At 40.5% G+C, this 23,035-nt stretch overlaps 1 protein-coding gene across 6 annotated transcripts in view; it reads right to left on the reverse strand.

Annotated features, from left to right (window-relative positions):
- The window catches only part of POLE2 (DNA polymerase epsilon 2, accessory subunit), a 58,755-nt gene that overhangs the window by 705 nt on the left and 35,015 nt on the right, over nucleotides 1-23,035 (reverse strand). For all 6 annotated transcript variants that reach the window (XM_028851535.2, XM_077940967.1, XM_077940966.1 and 3 more), the window contains 8 exons: nucleotides 12,755-12,927; nucleotides 12,107-12,196; nucleotides 11,885-11,939; nucleotides 10,938-10,997; nucleotides 10,773-10,850; nucleotides 8,252-8,360; nucleotides 7,248-7,424; nucleotides 3,952-4,019 (listed from right to left, as the gene is read on the reverse strand). In XM_028851535.2, coding sequence (XP_028707368.1) covers nucleotides 3,952-4,019; nucleotides 7,248-7,424; nucleotides 8,252-8,360; nucleotides 10,773-10,850; nucleotides 10,938-10,997; nucleotides 11,885-11,939; nucleotides 12,107-12,196; nucleotides 12,755-12,927 — 810 coding nt within the window. The remainder of the gene's footprint in view (nucleotides 1-3,951; nucleotides 4,020-7,247; nucleotides 7,425-8,251; nucleotides 8,361-10,772; nucleotides 10,851-10,937; nucleotides 10,998-11,884; nucleotides 11,940-12,106; nucleotides 12,197-12,754; nucleotides 12,928-23,035) is intronic.

Here is a 23,035-nt window from a genome sequence, read left to right on the forward strand (position 1 = left end):
AGAGGCAGATGGATCACCTGAGATCTGGAGTTTGAGACCAGCCCGACCAACCTGGAGAAACCCCGTCTGTACTAAAAATACAAAATTAGCCGGGTGTGGTGGTACATGCCTGTAATCCCAGCTACTCAGGAGGTTGAGGCAGGAGAATCTCTTGAACCCGGGAGGCGGAGGCTGCGGTGAGCCAAGATGGCACCACTGCACTCCAGCCTGGGCAACAAGAGCGAAACTCTATCTCCAAAAAAAAAAAAAAAAAAAAAAAAGTAAGTCTAATCATATGTAAGCACATGTATATGTGGTCTTATGCTTTAAAAACACAGAAGTGAGATGATATTATGCATACTTTCTACACCTTTTTTCCATTAGTAGTAAATACATTATATTTATCTATATTTAATTCTTTAAGGCTTTGAAATTTAAGTAAATCAGAAAGTTCTGAATAGGTACATTTAGATATATATACATTTTTAAAATTTCTTGGTATAAAAACTGCAGTAAAAAGGCTGGGCACAGTGGCTCATGCCTGTAATCCCAGCCACTTTGGGAGGCCAAGGCTGGTGGATCACCTGAGGTCAGGAGTTTAAGACCAGCCTGGTCAACATGGTGAAACCCCATCTCTACTGAAAATACAAAAAATAGCTGGGTGTGGTGGTGTGTGCCTGTGATCCCAGCTATTTGGGAGGCTGAGGCAGGAAAATCGCTTGAGCCCGAGAGATGGAGGTTGCAGTGAGCTGAGATTGTGGCACTGCACTCTAGCCTGGACAACAGAGCAAGACTCCATCTCACAAAAAAAACTGCAGTAAAAAGCCAATTGTACCTAATTCTACATGATGTACTTGTATACATAGGCTTAAGTATACCTTAAGGATAAATTCCTTTTAGGATAAATTCCTAAAAGTGGAATTGTTGGTGTAGGCATTAATAAATCTTGTCAAATTGTCCTCCGAAAAGGTTTTTGCCATTTTTCATTCTGACCAAGTACATGTGAGAATGTGTATTTCCTCCACTACATCACCAACATTGTCTTTAAATAAAACTACTTGAAAGTCATGTTGAAACAGGGTTAATTTTATCAACTTTGACTACATTTCTGTGATTAATTCCACAATATAATTTCGCAAATATTCTAACAGAAGGCTTCTTAGAAGAAACTAAGTGGCAAGAAGACCAGATTATTTCAATATATCTTGAAATTTTCTGTTTTCCCAAAACATAAACTCAGATCAATTTATTTGATCTAGCATTGAAAAGATTCCCCAGTTACCAATACAAAATTATAGTTTGGAAATTATGTCAAGGCTTTCAGCATCTGAGGCCACAGCAGATAAAGGAAGCAACTATTTCAGTTCGACAAAGAGTGAGCATCAACTACAAGTACCATGAGACAGGGTACTTAACAGCTGTCACCCAGGCTGGAGTGCAATGTGGACCAATCACAGTTCACTGCAACCTCCGACTCCTGAGCTCAAGTGATCTTCCCACCTCAGTCTCCCCAGTAACTGGGACTACAGCTGTGGGCCACCACGCCCAGCTAATTTTTTGTATTTTTTTTTTTTTTTTTTTTTTTTTTTTTTTTTTTTTTTTTGAGACGGAGTCTCGCTGTGTCTCCCAGGCTGGATGGAGTGCAGTGGCGTGATCTCGGCTCACTGCAAGCTCCGCCTCCCGGGTTCACGCCATTCTCCCGCCTCAGCCTCCTGAGTAGCTGGGACTACAGGCGCCCGCCACCACGCCCGGCTAGTTTTTTGTATTTTTAGTAGAGACGGGGTTTCACCATGTTAGCCAGGATAGTCTCGATCTCCTGACCTCGTGATCCACCCGCCTCGGCCTCCCAAAGTGCTGGGATTACAGGCTTGAGCCACCGCGCCCGGCTTAATTTTTTGTATTTTTTGTAGAGAAAGGGCTTTGCCATATTGCCCAGGCTGGTCTTAAACTCCTGACTTAAGCCATCTCCCTGCCTTAGCCTCCCAAAGTGCTAGATTACAGGTGTGAGTCACCACGAATGGCTGCAGGCCGTTTTATGTCTACAAGTTTTATGCCAAATCTTACTTTAGTAAAAGTCATTCTAACAGTGGACAAGACCATATGCTCCAGGCTGACAGCCCTCAGAGTTGACTTAGTCCTGAGGTCACAAAATCAAGTGCCCTCAGGATATCCAGCGTAGACAGGTGGGCTGGAAAAGAGCATATGTCTGTCCCTTACCTAAAGGCATTCCAAATCAATTTTTTAAGTATTCAGTGTGGGCTAGGTAAAATCAAATACACATTAGGCTTTCATAAAACTAGGGGCTAGAATATCTTATGTCCTTTATGAGAATATCTATCTGCCCCTATATTCCAAGAACTAAGCTGTGCTTGGAATACAGCAAGAATCAGCTGTATGTAAAATAAGCAAATTCAAGAATAAAATTTAGAATATATCATGGAATAAATGGACTTAAATCTTCCATGAGTATTAAGCAGCAAGAATATATGCATAAAAATTTTCTAAAATAAATATATTTAAGAAACTTAATCATGGTTTCAGGATTAGGAAACAGAGGTGTTTTTCCTTTTCTCTTTTTTTCTTTAAGACAGAGTCTCGCTCTGTTACCCAGGCTGGAGTGTAGTGGCACAATCTCAGCTCACTGCAACCTCAGCCTCCTGGGTTCAAGAGATTCTCCTGCCTCAGCCTCCTGAGTAGCTAGGACTACAGGCGTGTGTCACCATGCCTGGCTAGTTTTTTGTATTTTTAGTAGAGATGGGGTTTCACTATGTTGGCCAGGCTGGTCTCAAACACCTGACCTCAGGTGATCTGCCCGCCTCAGCCTCCCAAAGTGCTGGGATTACAGACTTGAGCCACAGTGTCTGGCCTCCTTTTTAATTTTATATTTGTAAGCATTATTTTGAAAATTTTGTTATTCATTTTGTATTCACTTTTATTTAAATAAATATGTTAATTCCAAAAAGAAAAAGACAATTGGGCTGTGTTCAAGATTATATTCTCTGACGAGAATCTGGAGGGGAGTTACTTGATTTGGTCACTTGTTCTTGTTTTTTGAGACGCTCTGTTGCCCAGGCTGGAGTGCAGTGGCACCATCTCCGCTCACTGCAACCTCTACCTGCCAGGTTCAAGCAATTCTGCCGTAGCCGCCTCCTCCTGAGTAGCTGGGATTACAGGTACATGCCACCATGCCCGGCTAATTTTTGTATTTTTAGTAGAGACGGGGTTTCAGCATGTTGGTCAGGCTGGTCTCGAACTCCCGACCTCGTGATCCCCACACCTCGGCCTCCCAAAGTCCTGGGATTACAGGTGTGAGCCACTGCGCCCTGCCTGGTCACTTGTTCTTAACCAGTGGTGGGAGCTTTTTCAAAATATAGTTATCTGAGAAATCACGTTAGGATGTCTGAAATCAAGGGAAATAATATTTAACATGCCTATTCTTTACAATTAGAAAGTCATTTGATGAGTCTGGGGTAAAATCCTAAAACTTAACATTTTTAACAAGGACCCCAGAGGATTCTGATGTGGGTGATCTATATAGATCACTCTGAAAACTACTACCCACTAGCTGGTTATTTTCTTCTCTCCCAAGACCTTTCTGTAACTCCAACCCCATACCATCACCAGACTCACACACAGCTCCCTCACTGTCAATTTAAGGGAAAGTAGGGCTGACCTCTCAGAAGAATGAGAACAGCATCAGGAGTCAGCCTGTAAGAGAACTAGCCCACCTCCACAGCTGGCCTGAGATTTCCCCCAAAAAACAGTTCTTGATCTATTTCAACACAAACGTACTGTCATGTATGCACAATTCTATGTCACACAGCATAACCATGATAAGCTCAGCCAATAATATTTCTTACGGGCCAGTGTAGACATTTTCGAAAAATCTCAACACACTGATAGAACATCTCATTTTCAGTAATTTAACACCTAGAGAAAGATCTTTTTTACTGTGTCTGTGCACACACTTACCTATCTTCTACTGTCTTATTAGAAGGATAAAAAACTTTGAATGAAAATCCACTTCTTGGAAAAGAGCCCTTTGGGGAAGAAAAATGTCTGTAAGTGAATATTCCAACTTTTTTTTAAAATAAATTTTTAAAAACAATATATGTATATATATTTTTTTATTTTATTTATTTATTTATTTATTTTTTTTTTTTTTTTTGAGACACGGTCTCACTCTCATCATCCAGGCTGGAGTGCAGTGGGGGCAATCTCACTGCAACCTCCATTTCCAGGATTCAAGCAATCTTCCCACCTCAGCCTCCCAGGTAGCTGGGACCACAGGCGTGGGCCACCATGCCTAGCTAATTTTTGTATTTTTTGTCAAGACAGATGGGGTTTCACTGTGTTGCCCAGGATGGTCTTGAACACCTGGGCACATGTGATCTGCCCACCTCGGCCTCTCAGAGTGCTGGGATTATAGGCATGAGCCACCGTGCCCCGCCGAATACTCAAGTTTTATAAAATAATCCCTGTTTTTTAAATTAAATTCCTTGGTTATGATTTAAAAATGACAAGATGTGACTATAAAGTAACACAACAGGCCGGGCGCGGTGGCTCAAGCCTGTAATCCCAGCACTTTGGGAGGCCGAGGCGGGTGGATCACGAGGTCAGGAGATCGAGACTATCCTGGCTAACATGGTGAAACCCCGTCTCTACTAAAAATACAAAAAACTAGCCGGGCGTGGTGGCGGGCACCTGTAGTCTCAGCTACTTGGGAGGCTGAGGCGGGAGAATGGCGTGAACCCGGGAGGCGGAGCTTGCAGTGAGCCGAGATCTCGCCACTGCACTCCAGCCTGGGAGACACAGCGAGACTCCGTCTCAAAAAAAACAAAAAAAAAACAAAAAAAAAAGTAACACAACAGATTTTTACATGATCTCTGTACAGAGTTGTTCCTATAAAATATCTCCACTTGAAGCAAGTCTTTCGAGTTGGCTAGACAGTCTTATGCTAAAAGATGAGGTTGGAAATGCTGAGGAGGAGCCTACTTAGTATAAGAAATAAACAGACTGTGTAATGCCAAATATGCATGTGAGACAATCAGCAAGTTCAAGAAGTCTTTCCTGCCCCTCCCTCTAATGCAAATCTGATTTGCATTCCTATGTGCCTGTTTGATTCCCTTCCTATGTGCCTGTAAAGCAACTGAGCAATAATCACACATACAGTTGTCTACTATGAAACTCTCAAGTGGCTGAGCAGAGGCCCTGTCTTTTCAGTCTTTGTGCCCCAAGCACTGAACCCAGCGCCTAGCCTATAGCAGGCATTCGTTAATGTGAATAAATATCAAGAAAGGATGAAGTAATGTCTAAAGCTAGTTTTGAGCTTGCCCAAAAGGTATAAATAAGGTAAAAAAGATATAATGATGGTGTAGGAGGTGGTGGTTTACTCACAGGAATGAAAAAGTAGAAAAATTCAGAAAGAAGTTGTATTCAAATAGAGCATTAACTAGGAGAATGCTCAAAGTTTAAGTAAGGAAATAGGATCACTATGAAAGACTATTTCAATGTGAATAAAAATGAGGTCATAAATTTCTAAGCAATAAAACCAAATCAGTTAACTGTGTTCATCCTTAAAGCAGACGTTCTTTCTTTTTTTTTTTGGAGACAGAGGCTCGCTCTGTCCCCCAGGCTGGAGTGCAGTGGCGGATCTTGGCTCTCTGCAAGCTCCACCTCCCGGGTTCATGCCATTCTCCTGCCTCAGCTTCCCGAGTAGCTGGGACTACAGGCGCCTGCCACCACGCCCAGCTAATTTTTTTTGTATTTTTAGTAGAGATGGGGTTTCTCCTTGTTAGCCAGGATGGTCTCGATCTCCTGACCTCGTGATCTGCCCGCCTCGGCCTCCCAAAGTGCTGGGATTACAGGCGTGAGCCACCGTGCCTGGCCAAAGCAGACGTTCTTAACCAGGGCTACTTTGTCCCTCGGGGATATTTGGCCAATGTCTGGAAACACTTCTGATTGTTACAGCTGGGGGATGCTACTGGCATTTATTGGATAGAGGCCAGGGGTGCTGCTAAACAGCTTACAGTACACAGGATAGCCCCCACAACCAAAAATTACTTGGTCCAAAATGTCAAAAGTGCCAAGGTTGATAAGCCATGTCTTAGAGGAAGCCGGACAAACTGTGTGTTTGTGGAAAGCAAAGTAAGTAGAGACAGGCCCTTCCTATGTTGCCCATGCTGGTTGTGAACTCCTGGACTCAAGCCATCTTCCTGCCTCGGCCTCCCAAAGTGCTAGGATGACAGGTCCAGCATCATGCCAAAACTAAGGCATGATGTTTCTAGAAATTACTCAGATGAAACAAAAAATTAGTAAAGTCTAAAATTCACAAGAATCAAGGAAGCATGCAATTCAAAAATCACTAGTGGAGATAATATTTTGTTTGACATAACTGTGTTTATGTCATTGTTTATGCAGTATTTATTCTCCAAGTTCAAAAAGTCAATTATATTTCTTTTCTTTTTTTTTTTTTTTTTTTGAGATGGAGTCTCGCTCTGTTGCCCAGGCTGGAGTGCAATGGCGTGATCTCCACTCACTGTAACCTCTGCCTCCCGGGTTCAAGCAATTCTCCTGCCTCAGCCTCCCGAGTAGCTGGATTACAGTTGTGCGCCACCACGCCCAGCTAATTTTTGTAATTTTTAGTAGAGACGGGGTTTCACCATGTTGGTCAGGCTGGTCTTGAACTCCTGACCTCATGATCCACCTGCCTCAGCCTCTGAAAGTGCTAAGATTACAGGCATGAGCCAGCACGCCCAGCCTAAAAGTCAATTATATTTCTGTAGAAATTCTGAAGCAATGTCAAGATTCTGAAGCAATTTCAAGGTTCTACATAAAAAGTAATAAAATGTGTACCAATGAGGTTTCTACATTAATCAGGCTTAGATTTTTGGGACCTGTGCAATTTCTAAAAATCAAAATCATTTTCAAAGGACAGGTACCACCAATATACAGACTCTGAAGCAATTCCCAGAAGGGAATCCCAATATAAGTTTTAAAGAGGAGAAAATACTGTTTTGGATTCATGTTTTGGTATGGTTGTTTTGTTTTTTTTTTAAAAAGTCACATTACTTTATAGTCACATACTATACTGAAAATTTAAGAACTTTCTGTGTATACCAACTTTCTGTGTATAGAAACTTAATTCAGTGTTTCCTTAATAGCATATTTTTATTTCAACAATAATTTTATTAAATATATATTTTAAATTAAAAAATGTACTCTAATCTTGACAAATAATGACTATATAAGATTAACTACATTCTTACAGGGTTTATGCAGAGGCATTCAGTATTCGTGATAGTGAAGGGATCGTATTTGTCTGCAATGACAAGTAGATCGGGCACAGGATACACTCTCAAAGCATAGTCATATGCCCAATACACTGGGCAGACATAAAGAGGTAGGGGAGTCAGATGTCCTTGGGATAAGATAGTCTTTACAAACTACAAAAGAGCACAAAACAAAACAAACTTCAATTCATTTGCAAAAGTGAAAATAGCTAAACAAATAATTTCAAATTAAACCAAAAGGAACCAGAAAATTTGAGAAACAACTAGGAAAGCTTTGACTCACAGAGCTTTGGGAGACACTAATTTAAAAACGAAATGAACTATTCTGTATTTTAGGGAAAAAAAATCTATGAGTTTTCATTTAATAACATATATATATACATCATTATGCTGCCCAGGCTGGTCTCAAACTCCTGGCCTCAAACAAGCCTCCCAAAGTGCTGGGATTACAGGCATAAGCCACTGCGCCTGGTCCATAAACTTTAAATATTATAAAATGAATAACACAAATGCTCTGTAACATCTATTTCCATACTTCTCAAATGGGGGTATATGTAACCTGGGATTGATAACTGTATGTGAGGGAACCTTGAAGCTACAAGATAAATACTGCACATTCTTGTGATATGGACATACTATATAAAATATGTAACCAATGGGATAAATAAGAACAGTTTATTAAAACAAATATACATATATTTTAAAGTATGATTTAAGAGTTTAAAAGACAAAACACAAAGCTTGAAAGAAATTTTCTGCTTATTCTCAGCTTTTCTCTGTCCTTTAGGGTATACACTTTGGTAGAAAGCTGCGAAACACTGACTTCACTAACAGAAATTAACATACTGACAAAAGTATGTTCAAACTATTTTGAACCATAAATAAATGTCCTAACCCAAGGACAAATTATTAAGTGGCTTAATAAAATTTTATATAATGCAACATGTAAGACAGTTTAATAAAAAAGATGTTTCACTTACATGATTAGGAATAGCCAAATTGCTACTAGGAAAACGGACGCAGTTTCTGCACATTTTATTTACTAAGTCTTCACGGAAGACAATAATTTCCTGTGTACAGTACTGAATTCTGAAATGAAAACAGTAGTTGAATTTGACTTCTCAGAAAAAAATGAGATTAATTTTAAAGGTAAAATCTCTTAGAATACAAGCCCATTCCCACATCAACTGTTCACCATACAAAACTGCAACCAGAGTCTGTCTATTCATCCATTCATTTAACAGCTATGTATTGAGCTCTTAATATATGCCTACCCCCTTCTAGGGATTAGCGAACAGAACCAAGAGATCCCAGCCCTCATACAGTTTACATTCTAGTGAAGAGTGGGGCTAAGAAAATAAAAAGCAAACATAATTATATAGTATGTTTTAAGATAATTAAGTGTATGAGAAAAAGAAAAAGACAGGCTAAGAGGGATAACATATGTAGGAAGAGAGAGCCTAGAAGGCTGGCATATTAATAGGATGATCAGAACAGGCAGGGCTCATAATTTAGTGTGACTTGAGCACAGGCTTGAAGCGGAAGAGGGACTTAGTCAAGCAGATATCTAGAGGAAGCGCACTGCAGGCAAAGGGAAGATGTAGCACAGGCCCTCAGACTGGAGCTTGCCTGGCATCCTTGAGGAACAGAAGGGAAGCTAGGGTGGCTGGAGTAAATGGGGAGGAGAGGAAATCAGAGGGAGAACGGGGCCAGATCACACAGGGCCTTGATTCCCACTGCAAGGATACGGCTGTCACTAAATCACATGAGGGGGCCCTTTTTCCAGGATCAGGAAGATGGACTGGATATGTCTTATGCTTTACAGGATCACTTTCACACTGCATTAAGAGTAGAATATGGAGGGGAAGGGGTAGAAGCTGGAGACCAATTAGGAGGCTATTGTAATAATCCAGGCCGACCAGATGGCAGAGCGGGGCTCTGCTAGCAGTCCATGGTCTGTTAGGAACTGGACCACACAGCAGGAGGTGAGCGGCAGGCTGCAAGCAAGCAAAGCTTCATCTGTATCTACAGCCGCTCCCCATCAGTTGCATTACATCCTGACCTCTGCCTCCTATCAGATCGGTAGGGGCATTCGATTCTCACAGGAGCACGAATCCGGTTGTGAACTGCACATGTGAGTGATCTAGGCTGCACACTCCTTGTAAGAATCTAATGCCTGATGATCTGTCACTGTCTCATCATCCCCAGATGGGACCATCTAATTTCAGGAAAACAGGCTCAGGGCTCCCACTGATTCTATATTATAGTAAGTTGTATAATTGTTTTATTATATATTACAATGTAATAATAATAGAAATAAAGTACACAATAAGTGTAATACGCTTGAATCATCCCAAAATCACCCCCACCCCCCTGGGGTCTCTGGAAAAACTGTCTCCTGTAAAACCAGTCCCTGGTGCCAAAAAGGTTGGGTACCACTGTGGTAGAGGGTTGTGGAGGTGGAGGTATAGACAGGTGGCAGATTCTGGATATAATTTGAAGTTAATAGGACTTCCTGAAAAAACATATGTGAGAGAAACCCTAAAGTGTTTGGCCTGAACAACTGGAATAATTGTTATTCAGGCCATGAAGGTGCCACGAACTAAGATGGAGAAGTCTACAGAAGAGGTTAGGGGCGCTGGTGGGGAGGAAGATCAGGAGTTCACTTAGGTTGGGATGGTGATAAGTAGGCAACTGGATACCTGAGTCTGGAGTTTGGAAGGTAGGTTGAGGTGGAACTATAAATGTGGGAGGTGTCAATACACAGATGATACTTAAAGCCAGAGGACACTGGAGAAGGCCAGCAAAGAAGTGAATGTAGGCAGAAAAGAGAGGCGAACCAAGGCTGACTCTTCCCACAGGAAGAATTTATGATTACAATGAGCAATACCAACAGTAAATAAGTAATCTTTGTATTCTTCCTTTGTAACCTTTCTTAAAGGATGTGTAATAATAGTATCTATTTTTAAATCGCTATCCATTATTCAAGAGTCTGAATTCACTACCAATAAATTATTTAAATATAGTTAAACTATTTTCAAAGTTTTGAGAAACCTAAAACAAAAATAAATTTTCTACTTGTATTTATTCCATAACTGTTGAAATTCAGAGACACACTTTAGGAATCAAGTTAGTTTTTTTTTGCTGTTTTTTTTTGTTTGAGACAGGGTCTCACTCTGTCGCCCAGGCTGCAGGCTGGAATGCAGTAGTGCACTCTCAGCTCACTGCAACCTCTCCACCGACCAAGCTCAAGCGATTCTCCCATCTCAACCTCTTGAGTAGAACCACAGGCGTGTGCCACCACGCCCAGCTAATTTTTGTATTTTTTGTAGAGATGGGTTTCACTGTGTTGCCCAAGCTGGTCTTGGAACTCCTGAGCTCAAGCAGCCTGCCTGCCTCGGCCTCCCAAAGTGCTGAGATTACAGGTATGAGCCACCGCAGCTGGCTGAATTATTTTTTAAATGAAAGGAAAAATGTGTAACACAGAATACTAATTCTTACCTGCAAGGATTAGTAGTAAAAACTGAAAATGGTACCCTTTGTCTGAATTCATTAGTGATGCTTTCAGCAAGTGGTGGCCTATAAAAACAATTTATGTGATATAGTTTATCTTTTTAAATTTTACAACATTTTCTACACTGTTGCAAAAATTTGAACAAAACTTACCTTGGTAAGATGGAACCAAATCCAGGATCCTCTGGACCAGGTACAAACACAAAACGACTACTGTAGCAAAATTCAACACAATTCATTTCAAAATATTATTGTAACACTATCCAATAGCTTAAAAACAAGTAATTCCCTTTGTTTTCACTTTAAAATTAAAAAATGTTTAAATTTCATGCATTATAATAAATGAACTATTAAGTCTCCAGACCAACACTGTCTAGTAATGTGATGATAGAAAAGTTCTATATCCGCACTATCCAATTGAACACTTGAATTGTGGCTAGCATAGCTGATGGACTGAATTTTATATTTTATTTAACTTCAATTAAACTTAAATTTAAAGAGACATGTGGCCAGTGACTATCATATTGGAGAGTGAAGCTCTAGACTCTTTTTTTTTTTTTTTTTTTTGAGATGGAGTCTGGCCCAGGCCGGAGTGCAGTGGGCGGATCTCAGCTCACTGCAAGCTCCGCCTCCCGGGTTTACGCCATTCTCCTGCCTCAGCCTCCCGAGTAGCTGGGACTACAGGCGCCCGCCACCTCGCCCGGCTAGTTTTTTTGTATTTTTTAGTAGAGACGGGGTTTCACCGTGTTCGCCAGGATGGTCTCGATCTCCTGACCTCGTGATCCGCCCGTCTCGGCCTCCCAAAGTGCTGGGATTACAGGCTTGAGCCACCGCGCCCGGCCGAAGCTCTAGACTCTTAAGAGTAATGTCACAAAGAAATTCCAAGTATGGCTGAAATTACCTCTATCCCTTTCAATACTTTTCATTATAAACCTCTAGTACAATGTGAGGATAACTTTATCTCTTAGCTCTTTTAATTTTCTCAACTTTATCTTTCTTCCTTAGTTTTGTAATAATTATTGCTGATATGATATAACAAAATTCATTTTTTGTTTTTTAAGCAAAATGGTGAAAAAAATATACAGTGGTGAGATCATTACCTTTGGTGAATATCTGGGTATTCACATATTATATCTGCCAAAGTTTTTAGGGAATCTAAAATTTTAAAAAGGTATTGAATTAAATTTGCATATAATGCCATAAAAATTATATTTGATTAGACACAATTCTGTATATTCTTAATTAAAATATTATGGATAATTCCTTATTACTTTAGTTTATATGACTATAGAAACACTTCTTATTAAATAGACCCTTAATACCTTTCAAAGCTTGAACTTGATTTTTTCCATATGGTGCAGATGAAAAATTACCACACAGAATAAAGCAGGTTGGAGGTGCTGGTGAATAACCTAAAGAATAAAAGAGTAATGAACAATACTTTTCTAGTCTACAAATCAAGTTAAAAACCTTTAACCATGAGTTTTTAATAATAAAAATTTATTTTAATTAAAATAACATTTTAATAACTTATTAAAATAATACTAATAACCGTACTCATTTATTGGGCACTTACTATAGGCCAGGCCTGCACTGGCTTAATTACTCCTTAGAATGTCCATATAATCTGAGACTTAGGTTAAGTAACATGCCCAAGGTAATAGGCTCACACTTAAACCCAGTTTGTTTTTGTTTTTGTTTAGAGATGGGGTCTCACTATGTTGGCCAGCTGGTCTTGAGCTTCAGGACTAATTCTTATTTATCATGACTATAAACACACACACACACAGGTTTTGTTCTTAATGTAAAAATTTAAGTCTTTAAAATGAAATCTAATTTAAATTATCTCATTGTTAACTCAGTATTTTTTTTTAAATAGAATACTCAAAAAGATAAATATAATACTCAAAAAGTTTTAAGACATGAACCCTCATAAGAGTTCAAGAAAGAAGAAAAAAAATAAGACCTACCAGCAAACATTATGCGAAGTTTTTCCAATACTTCCACCTGGTCCAACCAAACATCAGATAAAAACACAAACATAGCATCTTTATTCTCTTCTTCTAGTTGTTTTAGTTTTGCAGAAGTCTTCACAGATGTATTAGAAGGACCTCCAAAAAAATTAATATTTCCATAGTATGCCCTAGATAATTATAACATAATTATCTTCTATATACTACTAGAGATATTTTTCTAATAATTTTATACATTTAGCTTCTTTTTATCCTATGAAGTTATTTTCCAGTGTAAATAGGTGAAAATGTACTCTTTGTAATACTTTAAAAGTACAAAGGTTATCTAAATATTCTAAAATAAGACAAGCAATATGGAAGCAGTAAATAAAATAATAGGCTATATCTGTGTCTTAAAACTGACTAAAGCAAACATTAAAATAACAATTTCCTATGTCGCTGAAAGAGAAATGAGTACACCATTTGAACAATACCTAATAGAAACCTCAAAATATGTGCTAACCATCTGCCCAAGTAATTCCACTTCTGGAATGGTTAATCCTAAGGAATTAAGGATATATACAGAGACTAGCCTATATCCAAGAACTGTGAAAAAAATTATTCAACGGTTCCTTCAAAGCTTGGTTTTATTCAACGCTCACCAAGCAAGGGTCAGTAGGAAAGTGGGTAATCTACACACTCCCAGCCTCCACCACTCTTGCCCACTCTACACTGACAGCTTGCAGTTCCCAGCTTAAATGCAAATACCCCAGAGGCCTCCTCTGAGGATCCCAAAAGAGGTTAGATTTTCCCATTATACACTCTCATAGGAACCTGCGCTTCTCCTTTGCAGATCTTATCAAATTTGTAATCAGGCCAGGGTGGCTCACACCTGTAATCCCAGCACTTTGGGAGGCCGAGGTGGGGGGATTGCTTGAGGTCAGGAGTTCAAAACCAGCCTGACCAACATGGTGAACTCCACCCAGTCTCTACTAAAAATATGAAAATTAACCAGGTGTCGTGGCAGGCACCTATAATCCCAGCTACTTGGGCGGCTGAGGCAGGAGGATCGCTTGAACCTAGGAGACGGAGGTTGTAGTGAGCCAAGATCGTGCCACTGCACTCCAGCTTGGGCGACAAAGCAAGATTTAGTCTCAAAAAAAAAAAAAAAAAAATTGTAATTGGCCAATTGTAATTGGGCATTCTTTCATGTCTGTCTCCCCCACCTAGTGGCAAAAAGTATGTGCTCAAAACATATTTCCTAAATGTCACAAATCATGCTATAAAACAATATTTCACAGTAATAGAAAATGTTGATAGCATATTATTAGATGAAAAACATGTACAAAGCAAGGTACAGTATGTATCCATTTATAGTGCCAAAAAAAGGGAATATAGACCTCTGCATTCATGCATAAAAAGAAACTCTCTAGATACACATACATACCCTGTTATAATTAATTTCCTTTTTTTTTTTTTTTTTTTTTTTTTAAAGACGGAGTCTCACTCTGTCTCCCAGGCTGGAGTGCAGTGGTGCATGGTGCAATCTCAGCTCACTGCAACCTTCGTCTCCCAGGTTCAAGCAATTCTCCTGCCTTAGTCTCCCAAGTAGCTGAGATTACAGGCACGTGCCACCACGTTCAGCCAATTTTGTATTTTTAGTACAGATGGGGTTTCACCATGTTGGCCAGGCTGGTCTTGAACTCCTGACCCCAAATGATTCGCCCTCCTCAGCCTCCCAAAGTGCTGGGATTACAGGCATGAGCCACCATGCCCAGCCAGTTGATTCTTGTTATTAGTGATAGTTATGTTCTATAAAATCTCCACAATGAATTGGCAAACACTGAACCACTGCTCCATGGGAAAATTTGTACATATATATACGTGGATTGATTATAGTCTTAAGTCCTAAAACCAGTTTATCCTGGTAGATTCTAATTTACAAATGAGAAAAGTTTAATGACTTGTCTCAGGTTGCTCCAAAAACAAATGCCAGAGCTGAGATTCAAATGCCCCCTCTCCACTCACAACTGGCCCCAGGGCCAGAGCTTCTTGCACTACCCTGTACTGCTCCCTGCAGTCTCTGTCCTCTGGTCATCTCTTTTTTTTTTTTTCTTTTTGAGATGAGTCTCGCTCTGTCACCCAGGCTGGAGTGCAATGGCGTGATCTTGGCTCACTGCAAACTCCGCCTCCTGGGTTCATGCCATTCTCCTGCCCCAGCCTCCTGAGTAGCTGGACTACAGGCGTCCGCCACCACCCCCACTAATTTTTTTTTCTTTTTTTAGTAGAGACGGGGTTTCATCGTGTTAGCCAGGATGGTCTCGATCTCCTGATCTAGTGATCCGCCCGCCTTGGCCTCCCAAAGTGCTGGGATTACAGGCGTGAGCCACCGCGCCTGGCCCCTCTGGTCATCTCTTAATGAAGCTGAAACAAGAGGGCAGTGTGGCCTTGTTCGACTTCAGCTGGGAACATGCATGCCAGGTGACTCAAAATTTTTTGCTGTTCTGCTGAGCATAAATGACTAAAGCACCTTTACTATTGGCTTTAGGAGGTACAAAAACATTTTAGCACAAATCTGTAAATAATGAGGATCTACTATATATGGACAGTCATGCACAGCATAACAACATTTTGGCAATTACAGACTGCATATATGAGTGGTTTCATAGAATGACAATGGAACTGAAAAGCTCTTATGGCCTAGTGACATCTTAGCTGTCAAAATGTCCTAGTGCCATACATTACTGTGTTTGTAGAAACCCTGGTGTATACAACCTACTGAGCTGCCAGTTGCAGGAAAGTAGAGCACATACAATAATGTACAATATGTAGCACTTGATAACAATAATAAATGACTATGTTACTAGTAAATATGTAAACATTTACTGTACTTTTAATCATTATTTTAGAGTGTACTCCTTCTACTTTTTTTTTTTTTTTGAGTTAACTGTAAAACAGCCTCAGGCAGGTCCTTCAGGAGGTCCTTCAAGAAGAACGCATTGTTACTACAGATGGCAGCTCCATGAATTATTGCCCCTGAAGACCCTCCAGTGGAAAAGATGTGGAGGTGAAAGATAGTGATACTGATGACTAACTGTGTATAGGCATAGGTTAATACATTTGTCTTAGTTTTTAACAAAAAACATTTTTAGAAAATATAAAGATGGAAAAAAGTGGCTGAGCACAGTGGCTCATGCATGTAATCACAGCACTTTGGGAGGCTGAGACAGGAGGACTGCTTGAGGCCAGGAGTTCGAGACCAGCCTGAGTAACATAGTGAGACCCTCCCCCACTAATCCCTACACAAAATTTTTTTTTAATTAGCAGTCCTAGCTACTTGGGAAGCTGAGGCAGGAGGAACACTTATGTCCAGGAATTTGAGGTTGCAGTGAGCTATAATCCAGCCTGAAGAGAGGAGTAAGATTCTGTCAGTAAGTCAATTAATCAATGAAAGAAAAAAGCTTACAAAATCAGGATATAAAGAAACAATTTTTGTGCAGCTGTACAATGTGTTTGTTTTAAGCTGTTTATTACAAAAGAATCAAGAAGTTTACAGTTTTTTAAAGTTTCTAAAGTAAGAATGTTATAGTAAACTACAGTTACTTTCATTAAAAAATTTTTCTTCTGAGACAGGGTCTTGCTTTGTCACTCTGGCTGGAGTACAGTGGCACAATCATAATTGACAGCAGCCCTGAACTCCTGGGCTCGAGCAATGCTGCCACTTCAGCTCACCAAGTAGCTAGGACTACAGGCACACACTGCCACACCCAGCCAATTTTGTTGTTGTTGTTGTTGTTGGTAGAGATGAGGTTTCGTTATGCTGTCTAGGCTGGTCGCAAACTCCTGGCCTTAAGCGATATTCACTTCATCCTCCCAAAGTGCTAGGATTGATTACAGGTGTGAGCCACTGTGCCCAGCCTAGGTTAATTTCTTACTGAAGAAAGAGAACCTTTTTTGGCCGGGCGCAGTGGCTCACGCCTGTAATCCCAGCACTTTGGGAGGCCGAGGCGGGCAGATCACGAGGTAGGAGATCGAGACCATCCTGGCTAACACGGTGAAACCCCGTCTCTACTAAAAATACAAAAAATTAGCCGGGCGTGGTGGCGGGCGCCGGTAGTCCCAGCTACTCAGGAGGCCAAGGCAGGAGAATGACGTGAACCTGGGAGGCGGAGCTTGCAGTGAGCCGAGATCACGCCACTGCACTCCAACCTGGGCGACAGAGCGAGACTCCGTCTCAAAAAAAAAACTCTTTTTAAATAAATTTAGTGTAGCCTCAGTGTACAGTGTTGATAGCCTACAGTAGTGTACAGTAATGTCCTAGGCCTTCAGATTCACTCACTACTCACTTACTAACTCACCCAGAGCAACTTCCAGTCCTGCAAGTTCCATTCATGGTAAGTGCTCTATATAGGTGTACCAATTTTATCTTTTAAACCATAGTTTTACTTTATCTTTTCTACAATCTAGATAGACAAATACTTATCATTGTGTTACAGTTGCCTATAGTATTCAATACAGCAACATGTCATACAGGTTTGTAGCATAGAAGCAACAGGCTGTACCATACAGCCTTGGTGTGCAGTGGGCTATATCATCTAGGTTTGTGTAAGTACACTGTGATGTTTGCACAATGCCATAATCACCTAACAACACATTTCTCACGATGTATCCCTGTTATGTAATACACAACTGTATATACATATAAAATGTAATGTTAACAGTGTTTTCTCTGTTTAGTAAAATTACAGGTGATTTTCCTTTCCTTTTGTGTGCCTTTATATATTTTCTAATTTTTTTTTTGCAATCATGAACTACATTATTAATGAGAAAAAAAACTTTTTTTTTTAAAGACCCAACTACTTTTCCAATGCAGCATACCAGCTTGAGTCAGAAACCTTGGGATCAAAGCACATCTCTAACACTAAAAAGTTTGGGCCAGGCGCAGTGGCTCATACCTATAATCCCAGCCTCCCTCTGGAAGGCTGAGGCAGGTGGATCGCCTGAAGTCGGGAGTTCAAGACCAGCCTGACTAACATGGCAAAACTCCGTCTCTACTAAAAATACAAAATTAGCTGAGTGAGGTGGCACATGCCTCTAATCCCAGCTACTTGGGAGGCTGAGGCAGGAGAATCGTTTGAAACCGGGAGGTAGAGGTTGTGGTGAGCTGAGATGGTGCCATTGCACTCCAGCCTGGACAACAAGAGTGAAACTACATCTTAAAAAAAAGTTTGTGACCGTGGACAAATTACCCAACCTTTCTTTTTTGGGGGGTAGAGGGACAAAGTCTCAGTGTGTCGCCCAGGCTGGAGTGCAGTGGCAGGATCTCGGCTCACTGCAGCCTCCACCTCCAAAGTTCAAGTGATTGTCCCGCCCAAGTAGCTGGGACTATAAGCACATGCCACCACACCTGGCTAATTTTTGTATTTTTAATAGAGACAGGGTTTACCGTGTTGCCCAGGCTAGTCCTGAACTCCACAGCTCAAGCAATCCACCCACCTCAGCCTCCCAAATCAACACTTCTTAACCTAACTCTTCAAATGCAAAAAAACTAAACTCATGTCTACTGCACAGGTTTACTAGAAGGAATAAAAGTGATAATGTACAGAAAGCAGATAGGGCACAGTACTTAGTACACTGTAAGCCCTTAGACATGGTAACTGATATTGTTCCCACCAAGTGGACCAACTGGCATTTTCAAAGGTACAGTAATAATTTTGCAGTTGCTAGAGGAATGCAGTAAGTAGATGCAATTATATGATGATTTCAGTTAAGCATATACCCAAACATAAACCAGAGCATCACAGAAACACCTATTAAGCTAAATATTGAGAAATTAAACTTCAGAAAAGCCTTACTCACATCTTCCATTTAAAAAAATTATTTGCATTAACTACACAATGGTAGGGAGGGTATTAAGTCAGTGTAAATCTCTTTAGGATAGGACCATACTGTAGACCTATTTGCACTTATTTCTAAAACAGTATTTTCACATAAAAAAACTCAGTAAAATATTAGTTGTTGAGTTGTCTACCACCAGATTTAGTGCCCTGAATTTTGTATTTTGAAGGTATTTTAAGAGAAAAGTAATTTATAATCCTAACAGGAATAAAATGATTATTTCATTTTAATGTACTTTATTACACCTCATTACCAGTCCTGTGGTTTACTAAGCATATACTGAACAGCTGGATGTAGAGAAAATGGTACAATTTAAGTGGAAAATTATTTGAAACATTATAATAATGATCTCTTGGCTAAAGAGAAATAAATGGTAAACTGACAGCCAGCCAACTCAAATATACCTCTCATTCCAAAGTAGTAATTTTGAAACTTGTACAAAACAAAAACACCACAGCGCTTGAGGTTCCAAGATGGCCGAATAGGAACAGCTCCAGTCTACAGCTCCAAGCGTGAGCGATGCACAAGACAGGTGATTTCTGGATTTCCAACTGAGGAACTCGGTTCATCTCACTGGGGCTTGTCAGACAATGGGTGCAGCCCATGGAGTGTGAGCCGAAGTGGGGTGGGGCATCGACTCACCCGGGAAGTGCAAGGGGTCAGGGAATTCCCTTTCCTAGCCAAGGAAGCTGTAACAGACGGTACCTGGAAAATCGGGACACTCCCACCCAAATACTGCACTTTTCCAACAGTCTCAGCAAACGGCACACGAGGAGATTATATCCCACACCTGGCTCAGAGGATCCCATGCCCACGGAGCCTCGCTCACTGCTAGCACAACAGTCTGAGATCAAACTGCAAGACACAGTGAGGCTGGGGGAGGGGCATCTGCCATTGCTGAGGCATGAGTAGGTAAACAAAGTGGCCAGGAAGTTTGAACTGGGTGGAGCCCATTGCAGCTCAAGGAGGCCTGCCTGCCTCTGTAGACTCTACCACTGCGAGCAGGGCATAGCTGAACAAAAGACAGTAGAAACTTCTGCAGACTTAAACTTCCCTGTCTGACACCTCTGAAGAGAGTTGTGGTTCTCCCAGCATGGAGTTTGAGATCTGAGAACAGACAGACTGCCTCCTCAAGTGGGTCCCTGACCCCTGAGTAGCCTAACTGGGAGACACCTCCCAGTAGGGGCTGACTGACACCTCATACAGCCCAGTGCCCCTGTGAGACAAAGCTTCCAGAGGAAGTATCAGGCAGCAACATTTGCTGTTCTGCAATATTTGCTGTTCTGCAGCCTCCACTGGTGATACCCAGGCAAACAGGGTCTGGATTGGACCTCCAGCAAACTCCAACAGACCTGCAGCTTAGGGTCCTGACTGTTAGAAGGAAAACTAACAAACGGAAAGGACATCTACATCAAAACCCCATTTGTACGTCACCATCATAAAAGACCAAAGGTGGACAAAACCACAAAGATGGGGAGAAACCAGAGCAGAAAAGCTGAAAATTCTAAAAATCAGAGCGCCTCTTCTTCTCCAAAGGAACGCGGCTCCTCGCCAGCAACAGAACAAAGCTGCATGGAAAATGACTTTGATAAGTTGAGAGAAGAAGGCTTCAGACAATCGGTAATAACAAACTGCTCCAAGCTAAAGAAGGATGTTCGAACCCATCGCAAAGAAGCTAAAAACCTTGAAAAAAGATTAGACGAATGGCTAACTTGAATAAACAGCGTAGAGAAGACCTTAAATGACCTGATGGAGCTGAAAACCATGGCATGAGAACTACGTGACACATGCAACAAGCTTCAGTAGCTGATTTGATCAACTGGAAGAAAGGGTATCAGTGATTGAAGATCAAATGAATGAAATGAAGGGAGAAGTTTAGAGAAAAAACAGCAAAAAGAAATGAACAAAGCCTCCAAGAAATATGGGACTATGTGAAAAGACCAAATTTACGTTTGACTGGTATACCTGAAAGTGACGGGGAGGATGGAACCAAGTTGGAAAACACTCTTCAGGATATTATCCAGGAGATCTTCCCCAAACTAGCAAGGCAGGTCAACATTAAAATTCAGGAAATACAGAGAACACCACAGAGATACTCCTCAAGAAGAGCAACTCCAAGACACATAATTGTTAGATTCACCAAAGTTGAAATGAAGGAAAAAAATGTTAAGGGCAGCCATAGAGAAAGGTCGGGTTACCCACAAAGGGAAGCCTATCAGACTAACAGCGGATCTCTCAGCAGAAACTCTACAAGCCAGAAGAGAGTGGGGGCCAATACTCAACATTCTTAAAGAAAAGAATTTTCAACCCAGAATTTCATATCCAGCCAAACTAAGCTTCATAAGTGAAGGAGAAATAAAATCCTTTACAAACAAACAAATGCTGAGATTTTGTCACTACCAGGCCTGCCTTACAAGAGCTCCTGAAGGAAGCACTAAACATGGAAAGGAACAACCGGTACCAACCACTGCAAAAACATACCAAATTGTAAAGACCTTCAATGCTAGGAAGAAACTGCATCAACTAATGAGCAAAATAACCAGCTAACATCATAAGGACAGGATGAAATTCACACATAACAATATTAACCTTAAATGTAAATGGGCTAAATGCTTGAATTAAAAGACACAGACTGGCAAACTGATGAGTCAAGACCCATCAGTGTGCTGTATTCAGGAGACCCATCTCATGTGCAGAGACACACACAGGCTCAAAATAAAGGGGTGGAGGAAGATCTACCAAGCAAATGGAAAACAAAAAAAAGCAGGGGTTGCAATCCTAGTCTCTGATAAAACAGACTTTAAACGAACAAAGATCAAAAGAGACAAAGAAGGCCATTACATAATGGTAAAGGGATCAATTCAACAAGAAGAGCTAACTATCCTAAGTATTTATGCATCCAATACAGGAGCACCCACATTCATAAAGCAAGTCCTTAGAGACCTACAGAGACTTAGACTCCCACACAATAATGATGGGAGATTTTAACACCCCACTGTCAACATTAGACAGATCAATGAGACAGAAAGTTAACAAGGATACCCAGGAATTGAACTCAGCTCTGCACCAAGCAGACCTAATAGACATCTACAGAACTCTCCACCCCAAATCCACAGAATATACATTCTTCTCAGCACCACATCGCACTTATTCCAAAATTGACCACATAGTTGGAAGTAAAGCCCTCCTCACCAAATGTAAAAGAATAGAAATTATAACAAACTGTCTCTCAGACTACAGTGCAATTAAACTAGAACTCAGGATTAAGAAACTCACTCAAAACCACTCAACTACATGGAAACTGAACAATCTGCTCCTGAATGACTACTGGGTACGTAACAAAATGAAGGCAGAAATAAAGATGTTCTTTAAAACCAATGAGAACAAAGATACAACATACCAAAATATCTGGGACACATTTAAAGCAGTGTGTAGCGGGAAATTTATAGCACTAAATGCCCACAAGAGAAAGCAGGAAAGATCTAAAATTGACACCCTAACATCACAATTAAAAGAACTAGAGAAGCAAGAACAAACACATTCAAAAGTTAGCAGAAGGCAAGAAATAACTAAGATCAGAGCAGAACTGAAGGAGATGGAGACACAAAAAACCCTTCAAAAAAATCATTGAATCCAGGAGCTGGTTTTTTGAAAAGATCAACAAAATTGATAGACTGCTAGCAAGACTAATACAGAAGAGAGAAGAATCAAATAGACGCACTAAAAAATGATAAAGGGGATATCACCACTGACCCCACAGAAATACAAACTACCATCAGGGAATACTATAAACACCTCTACGCAAATAAACTAGAAAATCTAGAAGAAATGGATATATTCCTGGACACATACAGCCTCCCAAGACTAAACCAGGAAGAAGTTGAATCCCTGAATAGACCAATAACAGGCTCTGAAATTGAAGCAATAATTAATAACCTACCAACCAAAAAAAGTCCAGGACCAGACGGATTCACAGCCGAATTCTACCAGAGGTACAAAGAGGGGCTGGTACCATTCCTTCTGAAACTACTGAATCAACAGAAATAAAAGGAATCCTCCCTGACTCATTTTATGAGGCCAGCATCATCCTGATACCAAAGCCTGGCAAAGACACAACAAAAAAAAGAGAATTTCAGGCCAATATTCCTGATGAACATTGATGCAAAAATCCTCAATAAAATACTGGCAAACCTAATCCAGCAGCACATCAGAAAGCTTATTCACCATGATCAAGTGGGCTTGATCCCTGGGATGTAAGGCTGGTTCAACATATGCAAATCAATAAACATAATCCATCATTTAAACAGAACCAAATACAAAAACCACATGATTATCTCAATAGATGCAGAAAAGGCCTTCGACAAAATTCAACAGCCTTCATGCTAAAAACTCTCAATAAAC

This window comes from Macaca mulatta, chromosome 7 (genome assembly GCF_049350105.2).
Source record: "Macaca mulatta isolate MMU2019108-1 chromosome 7, T2T-MMU8v2.0, whole genome shotgun sequence".
NCBI lineage: Eukaryota > Metazoa > Chordata > Mammalia > Primates > Cercopithecidae > Macaca > Macaca mulatta.